Source organism: Meles meles, chromosome 10 (assembly GCF_922984935.1).
Source record: "Meles meles chromosome 10, mMelMel3.1 paternal haplotype, whole genome shotgun sequence".
Lineage (NCBI taxonomy): Eukaryota > Metazoa > Chordata > Mammalia > Carnivora > Mustelidae > Meles > Meles meles.
The window spans coordinates 29,853,260-29,875,652 of record NC_060075.1 but is presented as its reverse complement, the minus strand read 5'-3'; the positions used below and the strand labels follow the sequence as shown (position 1 = coordinate 29,875,652).

The window sequence follows — 22,393 nt, the reverse complement described above, 5'->3', positions numbered from 1 at the left end:
GGTTCAGAGTGCTCCCTAGCACTTCCTCTCCTGCAAAAGCACCTCCCACCCCCGTGAGCAGGCGAGGTTCTCCTGAGCACCATACACATCCAAACCTGTGATTCTTAAGCAGGGTGTCCTATATTTCTGAGGACCCATTAAGTCTTTCCGGGGGGTACAGGTGCTTGGATAGTTAGAAGAGAATCTTCTTTCCCCATCTCTTTCACTCTTCTACTCCTCAAAAAACAAAACAAAACAAAATAAACAACAACAACAAAAAAAACGAAAAAAACAAAAAACAAAAAACCCCAAAAACAAAAAAGAAAAACCTCTCACCTATCCCTCAGACTATGATGACTGGTTCATGGCGAAAAAATTCTGCAAAACAAAAAACTTCCCCAAGACAAAACCAGACAAATTCAAATATGGTGTTAGAGACAGTGATTACATAAGAAATTATACAGAACACTACGTAACACATCCTACACAACTCAGAGCGTTTTCAGTTTTTAAGAAAAATAAATATTTCATGATAAATCACTATGTGAGCTTCCCCCCGCCCCATACACTTTGGAGGGAGTTCAAGGAATTAGGTCATGTTGCTGTAACTAAATTCTTTCATCTCTCTCCCTCTCTGCCCCCCGCCCTATACGCACCACACGCGCACAAACACACTCTTCCATCCATATATCCCATATATATTTATGTGGACAAGTTTTCTCCATGCTTACATTAAAAATACTCTTAGTACTGATGCTGAACCCTTCTCATTCTAGACTACATAAGTAGTAGTCTCACAGCACAAAGGTGATTTACTTGAATAAAAAGAAATTGCATCCATCTAAGAGGTACATTTCTAATTCAATTTTACTTTTTTATTTCAGAGATTAATTAATAAGACTTATATTTCTGTTGTTCAGACCAATTGTGTACGTGCAATAATTGTAATCCTACCTCTTCGGGGAAGAAAAAAATATTTTTTAATTTAGAGCCATATGGTAACTATAATTTTAAAAACAAATTTATAAATTTTCCTTATTGAGAATTATAAGGTGATCAAAAAATCCATTTATATATAAAATATATTACATTGGGATAAAATGCTGAGGTACTTGTGTTCCTTTGGATAAATTTTGAGAGTTTTACAAGCACCTGAGAGACTGGTTAGGTTAGAGTCAGACAGAGAGGTCCTAGGTTAGTCTATAAAAGGCAGAAAGAATAATAGTATCAGTTAAAAAAAATAGATTCAAATTTCAAGGATACTGCAAATAGATTTGAATGCGTACTTTTTCCCTTTTTAATTTGGACAAAGAACATACCATCTTGGATTTCATATATTTAAATGAGTGCCCTTAGTTCTACCCTTGGATAAAACTGAGTCTGAGCCCTTCTGTGATATTTCCTTTTAAGCACTGATCAACTGATCACCTGTAACGATCATCCTCTAGACCGACTTTGTGTTCCATCATTAATTTGTCCTCTCTTCTGGATCATTCCTGTCAGTATTCAAGCTTGCTATGTGATTACTTCCCATCCCAAACAAATGAACAAAAAGCTCAGGGATCAAAGAGTGTTCATAGATAAAGCAGTGACTAGGAGGAGGTGAAGTAGAAATGGAGATTATTTCCACTATTTGAAGGAGCTGAGAAATGGAGCAAGGGAGGGCTTATTTTTTGTTTGTTTCTTTTGAAAATTTTTTAACCATTAAAGAAGTGCTCTTTTGGACTTCAGTGGTACAAAATTAGCAAGTGTTTAAACATGGTTGTTGGAGAGAATTAGGCTGTAAAGACCATAAAATTAACTTAAAATTTTTTTTTTTGCCATTTTATTTATTTATTTTTTTCAGCGTAACAGTATTCATTCTTCTTGCACAACACCCAGTGCTCCATGCAAAACGTGCCCTCCCCATTACCCACCACCTGTTCCCCCAACCTCCCACCCCTGACTTAAAATTTTAATTGTGGTAATATATACCTAACATAAAGCTTACCATCATAATGATTTTTAAGTGTATAGGTCAATAGTATTAAGTATATTTATATTCCTAGGCAACCAGTCCCCAGGACCTTTTGCAAAACTGGTTATACCCATTAAACAACGCTGCATTTACCCCTCCCCTCAGCCCCTGGCAACTGCCATTCTATTTCCTGTTTCTATGAATTTGACTACTCTAGATACTTCCTGTAAGTGGGACCATACCATGTCTTTTGTGACTGGGTTCTTTTTCTTAGTATAATACCTTCAAGGTTCTTCAAGCCATAGTATGTGTCAGAATGTCCCTTTTTGAAGGCTGAATGATATTCCATTATATATTTTGTTTATCCATTCATCTGTTGATGGTTGCTTGAGTTGCTTCCGCTTTTTGGCTATTGTAAATAACGCTGCTATGAAAATGGGTGTGTAAATCTCTCTTGGAGATTCTGCTTTCTCTTGTGCCGACCACATGCCCGGAAGTTGAGTTACTAGGTCATACAGCACTACAATTTTTTATTTTTGAGGAACCTCCATACCGCATAGTGGCTGCACCATTTAACATTCCCACCAACAGTGCTCAAGGGTTCTGATTTCTTTACATTCTTCCCCACACTTAATATTTTATGAGTTTTGGTGGTTTTTGTTGTTGTTGTTGTTTTCTTTTTTTTTTTTTTTTTGGTAAGAGTCATCCTAATGGATGTGAGGTAATACCTCTTTGTGGCTTTGATTTGCCTTTCCCTAAAGAGTGATATCAAGCATCTTTTCATATACTTTTCAGTGCAAAATGATTTTAACTACTCATATTCTTCTTTATACTGAGAAGATGAAAATTTCTGTCTGACACAATAATATTGAGAGAAATTCTAGGAAACTTCAGTAAGACAATGTTATTAAACACTACTTGAGGGGCGTCTGGGTGGGTCAATGGGTTAAGCCTCTGCCTTCAGCTCAGGTCATGGTCTCAGGGTCCTGGGATTGAGCCCCACATTGGGCTCTCTGCTCAGCATGGAGCCTGCTACCCCTCTCCCCCGCCCCACCTACTTGTGATCTCTCTCTGTGTCAAATAAAATCTTTAAAAAAAAAAACACACTACTCAAAGTTCAAAATACTAAAATGACAGTATTCTAAAATTTCCCAGTTAGTCAAGAACATGACTTAAAAAAAAAGAAACTCTAATATTAGTTAATCTTTCATCCTTTGTTTTAACTCTTAAATTTTCTTATCTCAAAATTCCTTTTGAACAGTTGTAAGCTTCTATTTTTCAAAGGTTTTATTACAAGTCGCCAAAAAAATGCATATCCTCCCTCTCTCACGAGATGGAAACAAGAGATAAATATATCCTAAGGAGAAGAATTATTTTATCCAGAAGCTCCAGTAAATTATCTCTCCTATCAAAGTCTCTATGGTTTCTGTAATGTTATGCTTAGCGTTACTCACTCAGTACCAACTCTGCGTTAGGTACTAGCCACCCAAAGGTAAAATGGTACAGTTTCTGCCCTAAAAGATCTTACAGTCTAGTGGTAAGAAGAGACGAGAAAGTTAGCAAGTTGACACAGAATGACCCATGTTGGCACTGAGAGCAATTTGTGGAAGGTCTTACGGGAATTTAAAAGGAACGAATCAGGCAAAGCCCAGAACTATCATGAGAAGGGCTGTCAGAGATGGGGCGGAGAAGTGAAGTGGATAGAAGGGTTCCTTAGAAGTATTTGAAGATATAAAAGTTGTGATGGAAGTTTTCTTGCAAATATTTTCAAGTTGATTTTCGACTCCTCGTGTCTTTCTAATTGATCATTTTGATTTATCTGTGTATATATTTAAATAAATCACTTGAATGGATAAAAAATCATAAATACCTTACTGGGTTATCACTTGACTCTTAACACAAGTAAGAACAAATAGTGGTGTTTCAACTGCCTCATTGTATAGCCATGATCTTACAAGGTCATTTCCTATATAATTTGTTTTGCACTAAATCTGTATTTCATTTTGACACCAAAGGAGGAAAATGTATAGTTCATAAAATAGTTTTATGTCATGCTAACTGTTTTAAGATGCTCTTTTATTTATTTTTACCTTGCTGCCAAGGCACTGATTTCCTTGGGAAATTTCCTCTCATGTTTATGTGATTCAGAAACATCCATTAAAAGTCTTGATCTAGAGAGGGAGAAGTCTCCTTGATATTTGAGTGTATGGCTTCATTGTTTCAAACTAGCAACGAAGGTGAAAGTGTTCCTTCAGGGATTTGTTCTTGAGTGAAGAAAGCTCCTGGATCGGATGTGTTCTTCAGGTTCTGATGGCTGTGAGTGGTATTAATGTCAAATAATTTCAGATTTGACATTGTGTAATGAGACCACTGAGCGCAATTCTCTTTCTACATCTGAACACACCAAGATGCGCGGAATTCAAGTGACCAAGGAAATACAGTTAAGTGTGACAAATTACAGCAGGACCAGAAACACAAAAGAAGTCTTCCCCTTAGCCTAAGTGGATTAGTTCCATGAATTGATAGAGGAACTATTGTGCCCTCTCTGGGTCACTCACTGAAAGATGATTTTTAAAATAAATAAATAAATAAACTCTTAAGCACTTGCATGATTCTATTTTCATTTCTGGCATATGGAGCTTGCTTGCCACTATACTAAGCAGATGAAATAGGTACTCGTCTAGAATTTCCTTTGAACTGAAAGGCTTCAGTAAATTGACATTTATGCAATGAGATAGAAGGAAATGCATACAGAGGCAAAAACTGGGGACAGTACTAACAAAAATAAAACGAGTCGTTCCATTTGGAGTCATGCTTGGGGAGCTCCACTTTTCTCTCCTGTCCTCGTACCTCTGTTTATATAGGCAGCTCTGGTCCCCTCCTTTCATGGCTGGTGGCCGATGTTAGTCTTTTAAGCAGCACATGGAGGTCTTAGGGAAACTGGAGGACAGCCAGTTCCTTGGATCCTTCCATTCTGCTCCTTCACTCATGTTGGGTGGCCCACCACTGGAGGGGGCCCTTCCACCACCATACTTCTTTATTCCTCTGGACAGGTTTGTCAAATATTTGTAAAACATTCTTTTTTGGTTGGTCACAAGCGTTTGAATTCCCAGAGGCAGTTTTGATTTTCCACAAAGGCACTGCATTATGAGAATCTGGGTTCAACAACCACATCCATTCATTGAAATTTCCTTAAATGGCTGTGGACTTTCTTGTTTTAACTAATAAAAGGAGCGAACATGCGCTGAGTGTTGACATGGGCAGGGTGGAAGTGTACCTCACGTGCATTCTCTCATTTAATCGTGGCCATACCTCTACAACATAGATATTGTTGTTAACCCCAGAAGCTCTCACAATGTGATAGTAGCAGGTATAGAGCCGAAGTTAAACCAAGGACTTATTGGGTCTCATGTCTGTAGACTATACTGTACACATGTCCCCCAGCACTCAGCACAGTACTTGCCACGTAGTAAAGTTTTCACTAAAACAGTCTAATTGAATGGAACTGAATCCATGTACCGATAGCCCATATTCAATGCTCATGTTACAGTCAGAAATTTAGAAATAATCGGTTCTGCAGCGGGAAAATCAGTATAACCCTAAGATGTTAATTTGCTAATTATTTCTTGCCACGGAAGATATCATCCGATCATCAATCTTATGCATCTCACATGCTACACAAACATTTCCAACTTTCTTAAATTATTAACCTTGACCTTTGTGATATTCAGGAAACATTAAAACAGAAAAGGCAATAAAATCATAAATATGATAAAATAAAACCATAATATGGTGAACAGAGTGAAATATGAGTTATTTTTATTTGGAAAAACAATATTACTCTGTTTTGACTCAAGGGTGTTAACATTTTTAGTGTTAACATTAATTTGTTTTCTTTTGATCTTACAATTATTACACTTATTTTCCTTAGTGAAATGGAAAACATCCCAATTGCCAAATGCTAATGATGTGTTCATAGAGTCTTAAAATGTACATCTCATTAGGTTTCTGTTTTTCAGCTGGTAAAAAAAGTTTATAAAGTCAGTATTTGTTTCTCTCGGGGAATTTTGCTTGATATTTTAAAGATACGTCTACCATCCCTTAGGTCACTTGTGCCAATATCTGTCCTTCATTTTCATAGCAACAAAAGTTTTCCCTTTGTAGTCTTATGCAGTTCAGATGGATCTAGTCTGTCCTTCCAAAAACATTAACAGAATACCTGCTGCATGTTTTTTCAAAAAATATTTTTTGTTCTTCATTCTTGAAAGATTATGTTTCTCCAAAGAAAGTCTATGACTTAATAAGAGATTTGTTTTATGCTTTTTAAAAATTTCAACTTGGACTTTGATGTTAAGCATCCTCAAGAGGTACTCTTGCGATTATTTTAATATTTAAGCAAATAAAAACAGCTGTTTATGATCTCAATAATTGTTTCTAAGAAAATATAAACCTGACCTTTATTCCCCTTTTGTAATAGTGCCCCATCTTATCTGTTTACAAAACGTGACATTAAAATGATGGGAGAACACTGAAATTCTCTCCGACTCTTCATTCGTTGGCTAGCTCTCCCACAGCAAAATGCTGTGAAGGAGTAACTTTCATCCATTTATTTTTGATCTGACACATTCAAGAAAGTGATAATACCAAAAAACTTAGATCTGAATTTCATACCTTATGGTCTCTTTCAAATACATTTTCTTCTCATTTGGGTTTACAGCCCTCTTGGTGGTGGTATTCACCCGTTTTAAAGAGAAGGACACAAAAATTCAAAGTGATTTGCCTAGTAGAGTCACATTAAACCTGGAGGTTCTGATCCCAAGCTCCTGTATTGCTATGATTAGATGCCATGAAATTAGAAAAAGGGGGAGGGGAGTAAAGATCTCTTTTTTAAAATAACTCTTAAAGTAATTTAAATTACAAGCTGTAGTGTCACCCCATATCCAGTTAAAAGGCTTATATTGTTAAATGTATATAATATATACACATTATGTATAATGTATACAACATTCATGATACAACATATTTTAGTATCTTATATAGTTTTTCAGTATATTATATAGAAGATATATATGTGTGTGTGTTATATACACATACTATATAGAGATTATCAAAATATCCTATTTAAGGAGTGTTTCAAAGACACGTAACCCAAAAGAATCTTTCAAACTGGTCACCTTGGAAATGATAGACTGAGATTATTGTTTCAATATTGAATTCTTTACTTTGTTCACAGCTGCAGACATTTTTTGAGACATTCCTGACAGCCAGTTCACCTCTTCAGGCTTTTGATAATATGAAGGAAGCAATTAGCAAACTCCTGCTAGCAGCTGAAGTATTCAGCGAAACATCTACTCTGGGACCAAAGGCCTTCAATAGGTAAAAGCCAATGCTAATATTAAAAAAAAAAAAAAAATTCTAAAAATTGTTTGTGAAAATATATCTTAATTATCACAAGTAGGTGCTACTTGGAAAATGTTATGTCAGCATATAAATATGAACTCATAAACATCTTTTCATATGTTTAGATTCTACAACTTCAGAGCATGTCACAGACTTGTTAGCATACAAATAATAGTGACAAGAAATAAAGCACACATTGTTTAAATTAATTTTAATTGCATCTCCTTTTTAAGCTTAGCTATTTTTAGCATATGATCTTTGCATTGACTAGGTATAATTTTACTTATGGACTTTATTAACAATATCCAATAGCTATTGTCTCTGTATTTCAGTTTACTTGACTATAATTTCGTGCCTCTTTTGTAGGCAATGTTAAATTTAGAATGTCAACAAGAAGGAGATGACTCAAGCAAGCTTTATCAAGCTTATATGTGAATAAGAATGCCTAGCAGTTAGGAGAAGGAGAGTTTCCTTCTCCGTGTTTAGGTTTTCATGAAGTAACTTTATTGTTTACTGTGTTGTGAATACTCTAGATATATTTGTATTTTCTGTAAGGAACAAAACAAATTCCAATTTAAAAATAAATTGCATGTAATTTCCAAGCCACTGTTCCTTTTACTTAGTACAGATCTTTACATTTAACTTTAGTAACTGTTAATAATGTATCAAATAATAGAATAAATGTAGCAAATAGAATATATTTTTATATCACCATTTGTTTTTATTCCAGATGCAGATTATGTTTTCAACTTTTCACCTTTGATATTGGTTACTACAGTTTCCCAGACCCTGTTGTGCTCCAGGTAAGTATCCCAAAAGCTTCTTGCGAACTTCCACCTTACACTGAATGATCTATTCTGTGTGTGTGTTGGGGGAGGGGGGTATATGTGTATGTGGGTGGGTTGTTTGCATTTATAATAACCAGCCAATAAATAGCAACTTGTATTAAAGTCATTACAGGCTTATAGTTTACTGCAGTTCAGAAAATTAACCAGTATGTGGAGAATCTCTGATTTATTATTTGAGTTCCAATCCCCACTATGCATCACTATAGAAAGGGTGTGGATTTTCTACAGTTCAATCCCCCGTTTACAAAATAAAGTGGCAAACATATAGATAATAGAAAATAGATTATCCAGCTTATTCACATGGGTTTGTAGAAAAAAGTAACTCTTATTCTTTACATAGAGATAGTTTTAAGTTGGCTTATATTTTAATTTAAAAAGCCACAGGCATTTTTAAAATATGTTTCTTTCTAGTATAAATATGTGTATATTAAAGAGTGCTCTTGTATACTCTGATTCTTTTACTTCCTTTCAAATCAACTCATCCTTTCGATGAACTCATTCAGATCATCCCCTCCAACATATCTTTCATCTAAAATATCCTTTAGTGGCAAGAAGATTAAAAAAACAGTTGATTGCATAAATCTACAGAAAACTTTACTTGGAGCTATGGAGTAGGAAGAAGGGAAAGGAACAAAAGAATAATGTGCAACCAGAATTCCGCTTCATATTGCATTGACCACTTTTCAAACTGTTGTACAAGGTGAATGACTGCATTATATGTGGCTCAGACATTTAGTTGAATAGCTCAAAGGTCTATCCATAAAATTTTGAAACTTCATGAATCTACATTTTTAATCATTTATTCATTATCTTGAACACATCTTAGTTTGTATTATGCTCTTTGAAATTTCTTGTGGCCAAGGTTAAAGAGGTCGTTGCCTGTGTTCTCTAGGATTTTGATGGATTCCTGTCTCAAATTTAGGTCTTGGATTTATTTTGTGTATGGTGTAAGAAAGTGGTCCATTTTCATTTTTCTGCATGTTAATGTCCAGTTGTCCCAGCACCATATATGTTAACTAACTTGAAGATAGATACAACCTAAAAATAGTAAAAAATTAATTAATTAATTAAGATTATTGTTCAGAAATGTCATTATTATATTTTCTGAATACAAATTCTTCAACAGTAAAGAGTTACAAGATAAACTATTGTGATTTTATAATCCATTACTTTTCATATAAAAAACTGTACCTTCAAAAGAGCATTATTTGTATTTTATAAAGCTGTTGACCTCCAAAAGGGCCACTAGATGTCAGTTCTGATCTACAATCCAACAGGAATGACTCATGTCTTACAAGTGATTTCACTGCATTAAAAGTCAATGAAAATTATTTGCTGTGCTTTTACTCTTTCACAGGTGCATGAGCATTTAAATTTTCAAGATGATGATAATACGGATTTTGAGGACCAAAACACAGAAGAATTCCTTTTACAAGATACTTTCAATTTTCTATTCTCTAATGAATCTTCACTTCCAGTGTTTTCTGAGATACTTCAGGGACTTTATAGATCAGGTGTTTTTAAGGTAAGTGCCTCTTTTTTCAGTGACAAATTTTTTTTTCCCCAACTCATTCTTGGAAAGGTGCCATTTTCTTTATTGTGTAGCTAAACAAATGGATAATGGATTTGAAATGAATTGGTATCTGTTATATTCCTCCTCTGTATAGTTTTCTGCCCTGAAGACCAAGATTATTTTATGTCTACTAAGTATGAGTAACTGATTATGATGCAGTTATGGGTTAAGAGAAAGAAGTTCCTAACTCCTAAGGAATGTTTGTGGATATTATGAATAACACATATTAGATGTTATTTAGAATACTTTAAAAGGAATAGTAGAATTTTTTGGAGGCAATCTAGAAGAACAATGGGTGTTCTAGATTGACATCAAGGGACTGGAGTTAGAATATTAATTTTTAGAGAATACACATCTGGTTAGTATCTTTGCTTGGCTGCGGATGATTAGGATGTAGTCCTTCATAGGAGCATTGGTTAATTTTTATAGTGCGTTCATACAAGTTTTCTTAATGCATCAAAAATCTGTACAGATCATTAAGTACAGTATTATTCTCTATATATCTTTCTGTTTTAAAACCTGTATTTGGAGAATTTGGGAGAGAAGGATGTGAAAGTTCTTACAAAAACACATCAATGCTCTATGGAGAGTTTTTGGGAGAGACAGAACATGGCTTTACAGACTGCTGTCTCTCCTGGATTTTATTCATTTTTTCCTTCTAGTTCCCTGTTTTCCTTCATTAGTGAGTGGACTGTCATTAAAACTGTTAGAAACACTTCACCCGGAAGTAATGGTAAATATGTGCAACTTCTCCTCTCAGGGATGCCTCAGAAAAAAATGAATGTGAGGAAAAATGGGGTAGGGGGACTGTTTATTAGAATCCACGAACTCCAAAATTGTAATGTCCCACAGATGAGAGTCTCCCATGTTCACCTGCTGCTCTTATCTCTGGCACCCTAAAGCCTGAAGGAAATGTTCCCTGCATTCCCAAATTGTCACACACAGTCTACCCTCCTGGACTCATCTCCCCACCCTCACTTACCAGCACACGACTGAGCAATTTCATTCAGGTCCTCTTCACCAAGTATGGAAATTTTCTTAGAATCAGACACTGTTGTGACAAGCTGAAGTCACTAGGCATGATTTGGCATTAATTAGCTCAGTTTTATAGAGTTCAAACTTCAATTGGTTTATAAAGGCGGGGGCAACTGGGCTAAACATGGTTTGACTTTGTAACAATTGCTTAAGAATTGTTCCTCTCCCTCCATTATAGGGTGAAAACTATCAGAAGGAACAAAACCAATGCCTGTCTTTAGAGGAGATGAACTCAATTATGACTTTCATAAAGGAACTTGGGAACTTGGGGCAATTCCAACTGGTAAAACAAAAGTGACATTTGATTCCTCATGATTACTGAGCTTATAGATCAGCCTTATTGGGTTTTTGTTTCAAACTGGGTGAAGATCTTTAAGAAACAGAAATCTTTGTAAGCTTCTTTCTTCTTTTTAGACATCTAAATATTAAAATGAGCAGAACCTATATTCTTTAAGAGGTTGCAAATAATACATGACTTATTCAAGGTAAAAGGATATGAGATCAGTGCAGCTGCCAGTATATGACAGTTCTGAAGGGGAAAATGTCTATTTTTTTCTGGAGAAGTTTTGCTTTTAGCTTTGGGACATGTAACAGAAATTTCTTTCTGCTCGTCATGTCCTTTCTGTTTGGGTCAGATCAAATGTTACTGAATGTAACCACATTTTAGAAAACAACCTAAATCTTAATTTGTTGCAACTCTATAGTAAACTTCAAAAAAGAAAATGTAAATAATTAGATAGCTACTACTGGGTTTTAGCCTAAAAAAATAACTGACATTTGTTTTCCTTTCTGTGTATTTTCCTGGGTTCTGTTAATTTATTGGTCAATATCAAAGGTCACTATCAATATAATTGATTACGTGTATGTGTGCATGTTCAGTACTTGCTTTGTTTCTAGTTTTGCCACTTATCTAGATGGACTATAATGGATTTCTATTTTTCCACCTAAGATTTGCTTATACAAAAAATCTTTTTAAAACAACATTTTTCAAAGTCCACTGATAATTTATTATTAATCTGTTTGGATCAAACAGTTATTTTTTACTTAAAAATAGCATGTATTCACATGCTACTTGTCTAAGTTATAACCAATTTACTAAGTTAATGAATGAATGTTTAGCACATGTCTTTATAATTTAATCTCATATTGTAGAGGGCTCAAAGCAAGCTTTTGCCCCAAAGATAATAATTTAATTGATGGATTATTTTAATTAATTTATATATAGTAAGTATTACGTTTGTGACAGTTGGCTCAAAACTCAACAAAGATAGAGAGGTTTCATTCTTTGGGAATTCATAATTTGAGATAGTGAATGTAGAGAACATCTCTTGGTACAAGGTGAAAACTGAAGAATTATTTTACAGGAAAAAGGGCAAACTCCAATTTCCTTACTCTCAGAGTAGAAAGAGGATAATCATAGATTTTCTTTTCCATGGGATTAATATCTCTTACCCTGACAAAGTTCACTTGCAACCCCAAATGATTTCCCTTCATTTTTCCTAATGCTTGAGTCACTCTTTCATTCAGCTGTTCTCAGCTGTCTATAGGGAAGAGATACCCATTTTCATTCAAAGAAAAGAGAAAGAGCACTTACTGCATTTGGAAATATGATCAACAGAATTAGTTCTTTATAAAAAGTGGCATTTACCTTGACAACTGCACAGAAAAATTATGATACTGACCAGTGGATTTTAAATAAATATCTGACTTTTAAAAATAGCTGAATAAGACAGAAAGCCTTCTCCATTTCTTTTAAATTATTTTCCGTAACTTATTCTGATATTCTCATTTTGAATATTTCTTCTCAGCTCTTCCCATCTACTACTCCTGGGATTCGATCTTTGATGCGTGAATTTCATGATATGGCAAAGGCTGTAGGACAATCTGGTTCAGTCCTGACTCAATCCTGGTCTCTTTTAAATGTATTTGAACAGTTTCAGCTCCTAAATAAAAAGGCACAGCTACATCCACTGGAATGGTAAGATAGCCACAAATTTGAATTGTGCAATCCAAAAATTCTCTAAAGATTGATTTCAAAAGATTTTGCCTACATTAAAGAAAGCAACAAAAAGAAATGTGTCCAAATATTTGTGCTCTGGAAAATAATCTTCTTTAAAGCATTGAAACCATAACAATTCTAGTGGTCTTCAAACACTGTAATAAAAACACATCCAACAGTTTTTCAAAACCAACAGCATTTGACTCTACTACAGAGTAATGTTTAAAATGAAAAAGTTTCGATCTCATTTCATTCTGTGATACATATCTTTGAATTATGGGACCATCAGAAAGAATTAGGTGACTTTTTTTTTCTTTTTTCTTTTTTTAAAGATATTATTTATTTGACAGAGATCACAAGTAGGCAGAGAGGCAGGCAGAGAGAGAGAGGAAGGGAAGCAGGCTCCCCACCGAGTGGAGAGCCCAAGGCGGGCTCCATCCCAGGACTCTGAGATCATGACCTGAGCCGAAGGCAGAGGCTTTAACCCACTGAGCCACCCAGGTGCCCCCCCCCTTTTTTTTAATGAACCATCAGTCAGCATAGAGCCCAGGATGGTATGAACACATATTTAGAGTTTCTGAGGTGTGACTTTGTCCTGGGCAAAATCTAGACAAATTTACAAATATGTCTGTCCCTGCCACAAGAATAGAACTTTTCTTTTTCAGAAGGTTTAGAATCTCAGAGGGAAACAAACATTTGTCCTTCCATTTCCACTTCCATTCTAATGAGAGGTGGTAATGAGGGATGGGAGAGGGGACAGGCCAGGTAAATATATTCACATCTCCTGTAGTTGTCAAAAAGGGACAGTGCCCAAGGAACTGGCTAAGTCTGCTTCTCTTTTATATGATGGAATTCAGGGACTTTTTGACTTTTCTACTGCCAGGAAAAGAGAAGCAAACCTAAACCTCCTAGGGAGATGAAAGACAAAAGGGCCGTGCCATAATCACTTGTGTCTCCTGCAGGCCCTCTCAGGCAGGAATGGCTTCAGCTCTCCTGACTTGGGTTCATTTCTCTCTGCCTCAGGAGGTCATGAAAGCATTTCCATAAGAATTTTTTTACAATTCAAAAATACAAATAATCGTGTATTTGAAGAATTCTTAGGACATTTCCCAGGATCAGAACTCACTTGAATTGCCACGACTTTATGAAGTTGGCCTTATTCCCTCAATGCTCAGAAGTAGTAAGCCTGACAGAAGCCTTGACTTGTTTGAAAAGTAGGTTTTAAATAACAGAGCTCAGTGCCCATTGGTTTGTTCTTTGCCCTCACTCAAGTCGGTCAAGTCTGTCTTACTCATCATTATCAATGGGGAAGAGCAGACTTGATTTACCAAGGAGCCAATTTAGGTACTGTTTTTAATTTTGATTAAATTCCCTTGAGATATACAAGTTTTGGGAAATTTGTTCCCCCGCAAGTTTTTCTCAAGCTCCACATATGGTCTAAGGTTAAAGAAGGGACTTATCTTAAATTTAGAATACTGCATTTAACGCAAACCCTAAGCCTAACTGTAATGATTCCCATCAAATAAGGGAATTTATTAGTGGTCAGTGTTGGAAGTGGTCAGTGTAGAAAAGGCAAAAACTTTTTTGAATCAGATAAACCTGGATTCAAATACCCCAACCCTAGAGTTTATTAATTATAGCAGCTAAAGTTTTGATACCTCTGCGACTTAATCTCCGCATCTGTAAAAGAAGGATTATACTACCTACCACTTGTTACTTCACAAGATTTACATAAGATAATTTCCATGTGCCATATGGTGTCTGGTATGTTGCAGTCAAAGTAGGTAATAAATATTAATATGGACTTTTCATGTTTCTCTACCATCCAAAGGTCACTTTAGGATCTACAGTGGAGGGAAACATTTTTCTTTCCTTTACAGGAAAAGCAAGACAAGTTTGAAAGATTTACCTAAGTTAACTTTGAGAACATTAAATTTTAGATCTTTATCAAAAAGCAATTAGGTAAATCACTCTGAGAACATTTCCAGAAAGAATAATTCTAATTATCTTCAAATTTACCTGGGAGCATATGTATATTTAATTATCACCCATGCTGTGTTACAAGGAGGTTGCATATTAGACAGGTTTTCTAGATGAGGAAACCATGCTGAGAAGGTGGGTCATTTGCTCAAGTCACAAAGCCCAGAGAAAAAGAGGAGAGATTAGGACGCTGGCCTCACGTCCCCGCCCAGTGCTTGATTCCAACATATCCTGCAGATGGACAGGTCAGGTGTAGTCATTCATCACCGTCCTTATTTCCACAATGGTCACCTCCAGATTTTCTACAGAAAAGCCAATTTTACATATTTCTGCTACCTCTGGGGAATAATGCTTCCTTTTATTTTTTAAAATGAGTTATTTATTTAAGTAATCTCTACACCCAATGTGAGGCCTGAAATCATGACCCTGAGATCAAGAGTCATATGCTCTCCAGACCGAGCTAACCAGATGCTCCCATTCTTCCTTCTAAATAAAGATCCTTTGCTTAGAGCAACAAAGTGAGAAAAGATAAAGTCAGAAAAGCAATGGTTAAAAAAAGTGACCATTATGCATGTCCGTGCCCTGAGGCTTAGAATCCAGAGGTCCCAACAGAATCAGTGTAAATCTGAACAGAATGAAAATATTAAAATCAATATTTGTGCATCATCTGCTAATTTTCACTTTACTAGCAATAGAGTTGCAAGTGTACTTTGCTCTCCTCATAGGCTTTCCATGAAAAAGCCACATTTTTAAAAATAAATAATTTATTCACAAAATCACATAAGGAATCACTGCAGGATGCTTTACCATACAAAGCATCTCATTCCACTAAGGTAGTAACTCAGTGTATGTGCATTTCAGGATTGTATCTTTTATGAGCTTCACTTAGAGTTTTTGCTTCACATGAATTCAGAGATTTTTTTTTAATTTATCCTGGCACCCAGTCAACCTTCAACTAAACATATCTCACCCCATGCTTGCTTTATCTGTTTCTTCATTCCTTGGGAGATGGGAAATATTTTAAAGTTAGTCCTAGACATTTTTCTCTCTCACCCCTAAATACTTCATGGTATGCATCAAAGAAAGAGACTTACTTTACAAGTAAAACTGCAATAAAATTATCACACCTTCCCACATTAGCAATATTTTTAATTCCTTGATTCTTGTAATTTGCTGATGTTTCTATTTTGAAGGAACTGACTATGCCTATTCATCTCCTCTCCACCACAGTGCCCAGTACAGTATCTGGGACAATAAATATTTATAAAATGTAACTTAACACAGAGCATCTGATTTCATGCTCATAGCGTTGCTGTGAAATCAGGCCAGTGATCTGTTCTCCATTCTGCTGCAGTGGAAATGCAGAAAGAATCAGAGCACAGCCCAGAAAAGTCCAATCACATCCTGCTCCATATTCCCCGTCCTCAGGACCAGCAAGAGTTCCGTCAGTGGTTTAGATTATTTGGTCTCTACTTTGAAGAGTCAAAGAGCAATCTGGCCAAGCACTTAGTTGCATAACAGAAAAACATGAGGCAAACACACGGAGAGGAATTAACCCTTACCGTTCAGTACAGTTAGCCAGAGTCTGAGGACAGAAGACGTGACAGGATCGTAGGTCGTTTTCTGCGTAGCACCCTTACATTTCTTGGGTTGTGTATATGTTCTTCTGAGTCTCTGCCTCAGACTTTCTAGGCCTTCTTGCTTCAAGACTGCGTGCTTTTAGCCAAACAATTTCCAAAACGAGTGTGTGTTCCCAACTCACTTCTGTTGGACCCAGTATCAGAGGTGGCTCGCTTTTGGACTAAAGAGTGACTTTTTGCCCTGGTTTTCTTCATATTTGCTTCTGCTGATTAGAGATGATGAGATTTCCACTCACCTCCCTTGAGGCCAGATTGCTGGTCTTGAGGAATGAAATCCGGAAAGTGTTTCTTTGTGTTCATCAGAATATCTTGGGCCCACATAGGGGGGGAAAAAGTGCGTTAGATGTGATTTCCGTGACTTTGGTTTATTTCATTGATCCAGACTCGCTTGGCCTTGTGTTTGCAGGAATTCTTTCACAGAGGATGAGAACATTGAAAAACCACAAGTGGCATCTGATGCAACTAGAAATAAAAAAGGTAAAAAGATACAGTCTCACTTCTTCCAATATGAAAACAAGTATTGTGTGGCCCCCAAAATACCTAAGAAAAATTTTTTGCTTCCTTAGCAATCAAAAATGGAAGTTAAACTAGGGAATGCTATTTTCCCTCAAATTTGAAAAGCTTTTTCCTCTTAAAGATCATAGAGTTGGGGGAGGGAGGTGCCTGGGTGGCTCAGTGGGTTAAGCCTCTGCCTTTGGCTCAGGTCATGATCTCAGGGTCCTGGGATCGAGCCCCGCATCAGGCTCTCCACTCAGCAACCCCACCTGCCTCTCTGCCTACTTGTGATCGCTCTCTCTCTCTCTCTCTGTCAAATAAATAAATAAAATCTTAAAAAAAAAAAAAAGATCATAGAGTTGGGGGAGGGAGGTGCCTGTGTGGCTCAGTGGTTTAAAGCCTCTGCCTTCGGCTTGTAGGGTCCCCCCAAAATTGGGTACCCTAATAATGGGTCCGTGATTAAAGGAGTGAGACTAATACAAAGCGAAGGTCAAGCAAAGCTTTATTTCGCGCCAAGCATCAGGAATCAGACCGACCGTCTAACAGACTGGTAGGGGTCGCCCCTTACAGAGGATGACCCCTCCCTGCTTTCCAGACTAACTTTTATAGAGCAAAGGCCATGTGGTTGGGACTTGCCATACACAGGTGGCTAATTGAATTACAATTCACCCCACAGTAGCCATGGAAACTAGCCCATCACCTTGGTAGCTAGGAGACAGTATGCCCCCCACTGATTGAACATCTCCACCTGGCCTGACCCACCCTTGTACGTGGACTTTGTTACCTGGGACTGGTTTCCGGACTTGCCTCTAAGCAAGTTCCCCTGAGAGGGGGGACAAGGTCAATCCAAGTTTTACAACAAAATGACAGTTCAACCGGGGTGGGGTTGCTCTGGCTGAATAGCCCTTACAGGCTCAGGCTGTGATCCCAGGGTCCTGGGATGGAGCCCCGCATGAGGCTCTCTCCTTGGCAGGGAGTCTGCTTCCCCCTCTCTCTCTCTGCCTGCCTCTCTGCCTACCTGTGATCTCTCTCTCTCTTTAAAATCTTAAAAATATATATATCATGGACTTGGGGATTGTGTAGAGAAATAAGTATTCTCAATCCACTGGTGCTGGTATAAATTAGAGCAACCTCCCTTAAAGGGCCATGTAATGACATATAAGAAAATCCTTAAAAGTTATTCTTATGGGGGCGACTGGGTGTAGATGGGTAAGCACCCAACTCATGGTTTCCCCTCAGGTCATGATCTCAGGGTCCTGGGATCAAGCCCCATGTCAGTCTCTGCGCTCTGCTCACAGTCTGCCTGAGATTTTCTCTCTCTCTCCCCTTCTTGTTCGTGATGTCTTTCTCTTTCTCTCAAATAAATAAATTAATTAAAAAAGTTATTTTTAATCAGAGAAATCTCACTCCTATATATTCATTTTAAGGAAATAATTAATGTACACAAAAGTTTAGTTACATAACTAATTAAAAACAAAATTTAAAAATATGAACTACTTCTATTGTAATAATAGTCAATTGGATAAATAAAGCTATAGACTTCCCATATAATACTGTAAAGCCGTTCTAATATTGCAGAAGCATATTTATGACATGAAAGATGTTTGTGGTGTGTTGTTAAATGAAGCAGTTGACTACAGGCAACATGGGCCTCGAGGAATATTAATGGCAGTTGTGATTTTTTTTTTCCCTAGACTTACCTCTGTTTTCTCTAATTCTCTTCTTTCTAAAGAACATCTGAGCTTTTGATCATACAGAAAGAAGATGTTTCTAATTTTAAGAATAAAAGATGAAAACAAATACCACATGTTTATAACTTTTTAGAAATCAAAATTTCCCTATTACAAATCAAGGTTTAATACAATACAGTGGTTCTCAGCACGTGGTCCCTAAACCAGAAACACCACATCACCTGGGAAATTTGGACCATTCTGATCTACTGAGTCAGAATCACACCTCTCTGGGTATGAGACCCAGCACTCTGTCTTGTAAGAAGTCCTTCAGATGATTCTGAGGCATGTTAAAGTTTGAGATCCACTAATTCAATAGAAGGAATTGGTAAGCCCAGTGAAGATTTGGTGATAAACTGCTATTCTGATGTCTTTCTCACTCTCATCATTATTCTCTTTAAATGAATGATTTAAGGACTCTGAGTGTTTTTACTCATTCCTTTGTTCCATCAGTATGTAGTAATGTGTTTTTTAGATAGATGTTTGGTTTAATTCAGAAATTTAAGAAGAAGTGCTTGTGGGATCAATTGGATAAAATTTCTGTAATTCTAATGATTTGGGATATTATAGTCATAAAAATCAAGGTACCTTCTAGAAGGAATCTTAACAGATCACCCTAAGGCAATGGATGATATTTAAGCCATTCATGTTTCTCCCTTAAAATTTTCCCTTTTGAAATAATCATTCTCCTGAGATTTGAACCAAATAACTTCTTTTGTTTTACTGTAGCTTTCAGTTTAACTAAGTGCTTTCTGATATAAGAAAAGTTAAATAATAAAATGGTTCTACTAAATTATGCTGTTTGAGATTTCTGAATATGTATTCTTTTTGTTTTGGTGAACCGTTTCCATTTTAAATTAACTTTTCTTTTTTTAGCTGTTGTTCCACGAATTATGAATGAAACCAAAGAAGTTCGCTGCAGTAATGGTGAGTTCCAGTGAAAGTGTTTTGGTGGCATAATCAAGAGTGAGGCACAGCCGTACTTTGAATAAATCACCATTTTATCATATTTGGGTACTTTTTTTTCTTTTCTTTTTTTTTTTAAGAATTTATTTATTTATTTATTTGACAGAGAGAGACACAGCAAGAGAGGGAACACATGCAGGGGAAGTGGGAGGAGCAGGCTTCCTGCTGAGCAGGGAGTATGATGCGGGGCTGGATCCCAGGACCCTGGGATCAGGACCTGAGCCAAAGGCAGACGCTTAACTATGAGCCACCCAGACTCCCGATATTTGGGTACTTTTAGACTGTAATGTATTTTAAGTAAATTTTTAGAAGTTTCTGAATGAGTTGCTACCTGTCATTTTTTTTTTTTAAGATTTTATTCATTTATTCGACAGACAGAGATCACAAGTAGGCAGAGAGGCAGGCAGAGAGGGAGGGGGGAAGCAGGCTCCCCGCTGAGCAGAGAGCCCGATGCGGGGCTCGATCCCAGGACCCCCGGATCATGACCCGAGCCAAAGGCATAGGCTTTAACCCACTGAGCCACCCAGGCGCCCCTCTGTCATTTTTGCTTAAGAACATTTTTAATGTTCTATTTTTGAACGTGAAATACTATGTTGTTTATGTATTTGTTTGTTTGCTTGTTTAAGGCCAGTGACTTTCAAACTTGTTTTGAGGGGTCTTCAGCGTGCTAAGGCTTTGCCTTGGAGACTACTCAAGTGGATAAACTTGGTTTATCTGCTCTATACATCGATTTTTAGGGCTTACACCAACCCACAGGGATTCCTTTTCCACCATACTGTTGACATAATGGATAGTACAGGGGCTGAAAATTTTTATAACAATTGAGAGTTTTTAATCTGATTTTTGGTTTGTTTCCTTAAAATTCATGAATTTTTTTTTACTAAGGTATAATCAAGAAAAATGGTATCTATATAATAATAATACATTTCAAGTATGTAGATTATAGGATTTAAAAATAATTTTTTTTATATATTCTCTGGTCAGTATTATCCCAGTGCGGCCTTGCAAATATATAATTCTAGAGAATCTAACTGACATTTCCAAGGTCACAGGGCTATTAAATCCCTGAGTTGGATCACTAAGCTGGATCTTCTAATTCTTTATCTAAGGCTCATGAATTATCTTAATACTTTATAACAATATGATGGAAAAATAAGAGTCGTACTTAGTAGGTTTGCTTTTTGGCCACGTGTACATATATACATATATACACAGTGCTAAAACATACACTGAGAAAATTCAGCCTTTCATAAAAAAATCCATTCCAGTAAAACATAAAAGCTGGAAAAAATAAGATTTATGGACTAAGATTTAATTTACTATAAATAAGAGTCTTCCAGTTTAATAAAATCTAATTTGTATCTTCTGAAAGGCAATTTAATTCATTCATTATATTTTAACAGTATCATTAAAATCAGGGCTGACTGAGAGGTTATACAATAATGTGGTTTAATAGAATCAACAAGTACATCCAATTAAAGAAAAATAGCATTTTAAATAAAGTATTGCTGATCAGGAAAAATAACAGGTCTGACTAATGCCGTTCCTTGCCTGAACTTTCCATCCAGTCTCTTCCTCGGAGAAAAATACATGCACCTCTTGGGAGACCAGTGCCTAGGCTGTCGCGGGGCAAGGACTAGGGGTAAACCTGGAGTAAATTGAGGGTACACATTTGTCAAGTCACTTCACCTCCTTGGTCTTCTCTTCTATGATGTATAAAATGAAACAACTCTCTGGGGATAATCTCACTTTTTTTACAGTTCCCAGGTAACCTGCCGTAGAGGCTGTGAACATGTTAGATAAGCTCTTCAGCTTAGTTCATATTTTTATGTTGATAAAAATCTAGTCCTACCTGGGTCTGTATAATTAATCTGCCTACTTTCATGGCATGATCTAAGATTTAAGAAATAACTTGATGATGCCTCAGAACAGGTGGGATTATCCTTCAGCGTCTAGGCTTTTCTTGAGTTAAATATGAGTTATGATTGTCCCTCCAGAGGGCAATAAAACTCTGTAGTTAAACAAATCCATTAAGAGCGACCAAAACTTCAAACGGCTTTCCCAAATACACTTGCCAAGTAGGTTAAGCAGCCTGCTACCGCCACAGCTCATGCTGGGTTCTCCGTGGACCTGAGGGAAGATGGCCCGAGGCGAGCTGGCACTGGGCTGGGAAGGATGCCAAGGACACTCCAGGTGTTTGAAGGCAGCAGCACTGATGATTCAGGTGAAGATGGTATCAAGATAGCTTTTAAGCAGGGGTTTATGATGCCGCACTTAAGCCAGAGGTGGAGAGTTTCTGATGAATCCCAAAACAAGCACTTGCTGGAATCTTGCTGAAGAGAATGATTACACATTTTGTCTCATGTGGGGCTGCGTTTCAGTGTTAAAATGGGCAAGCCCTCTGGAAACTTTTACTATGAAGTGAAAGTGTAGACTGCAGGGAAATTAACTCTCAGTGACTGTTTTATAAAAATATGTCTTCTTAAGTTAAAGTACATCTTCTGCGATGAGTATTTTGAAAAAATAAATCTTTATTCAATTAACTGGTTTTGAACATGGAAGTGTAATGCAAGCATTTATATTCCCTTCCTACTTAGGAAATGGTCCTCTCAAAGCACATTTTGAATCTCTGGATTCCAGCCTGTTTAAAGTGTTATGTTAGGTTCGTGGTCTCCATTTGAGTCAGATCTCATGACCAACCACAGCCTGTTTTTATTGTGCTTATCTCAGTCCTTGAGCATAGAGTGTGCAGAAAAAAAATTTTTTTAATGAATGTATTATTTTTTTATTA

At 36.6% G+C, this 22,393-nt stretch overlaps 1 protein-coding gene across 2 annotated transcripts in view; it reads left to right on the top strand.

The window, feature by feature from the left end:
• Window positions 1-22,393, top strand: part of CPED1 (cadherin like and PC-esterase domain containing 1) — a 276,516-nt gene that overhangs the window by 119,021 nt on the left and 135,102 nt on the right. The window contains exons 7-13 of one of the 2 annotated variants that reach the window (XM_046020851.1): window positions 7,170-7,312; window positions 8,067-8,139; window positions 9,542-9,709; window positions 10,971-11,075; window positions 12,601-12,770; window positions 16,818-16,888; window positions 19,513-19,563. In XM_046020851.1, the coding sequence (XP_045876807.1) occupies window positions 7,170-7,312; window positions 8,067-8,139; window positions 9,542-9,709; window positions 10,971-11,075; window positions 12,601-12,770; window positions 16,818-16,888; window positions 19,513-19,563 (781 nt within the window). The remainder of the gene's footprint in view (window positions 1-7,169; window positions 7,313-8,066; window positions 8,140-9,541; window positions 9,710-10,970; window positions 11,076-12,600; window positions 12,771-16,817; window positions 16,889-19,512; window positions 19,564-22,393) is intronic. The other variant, XM_046020852.1, reaches the window with a different exon arrangement.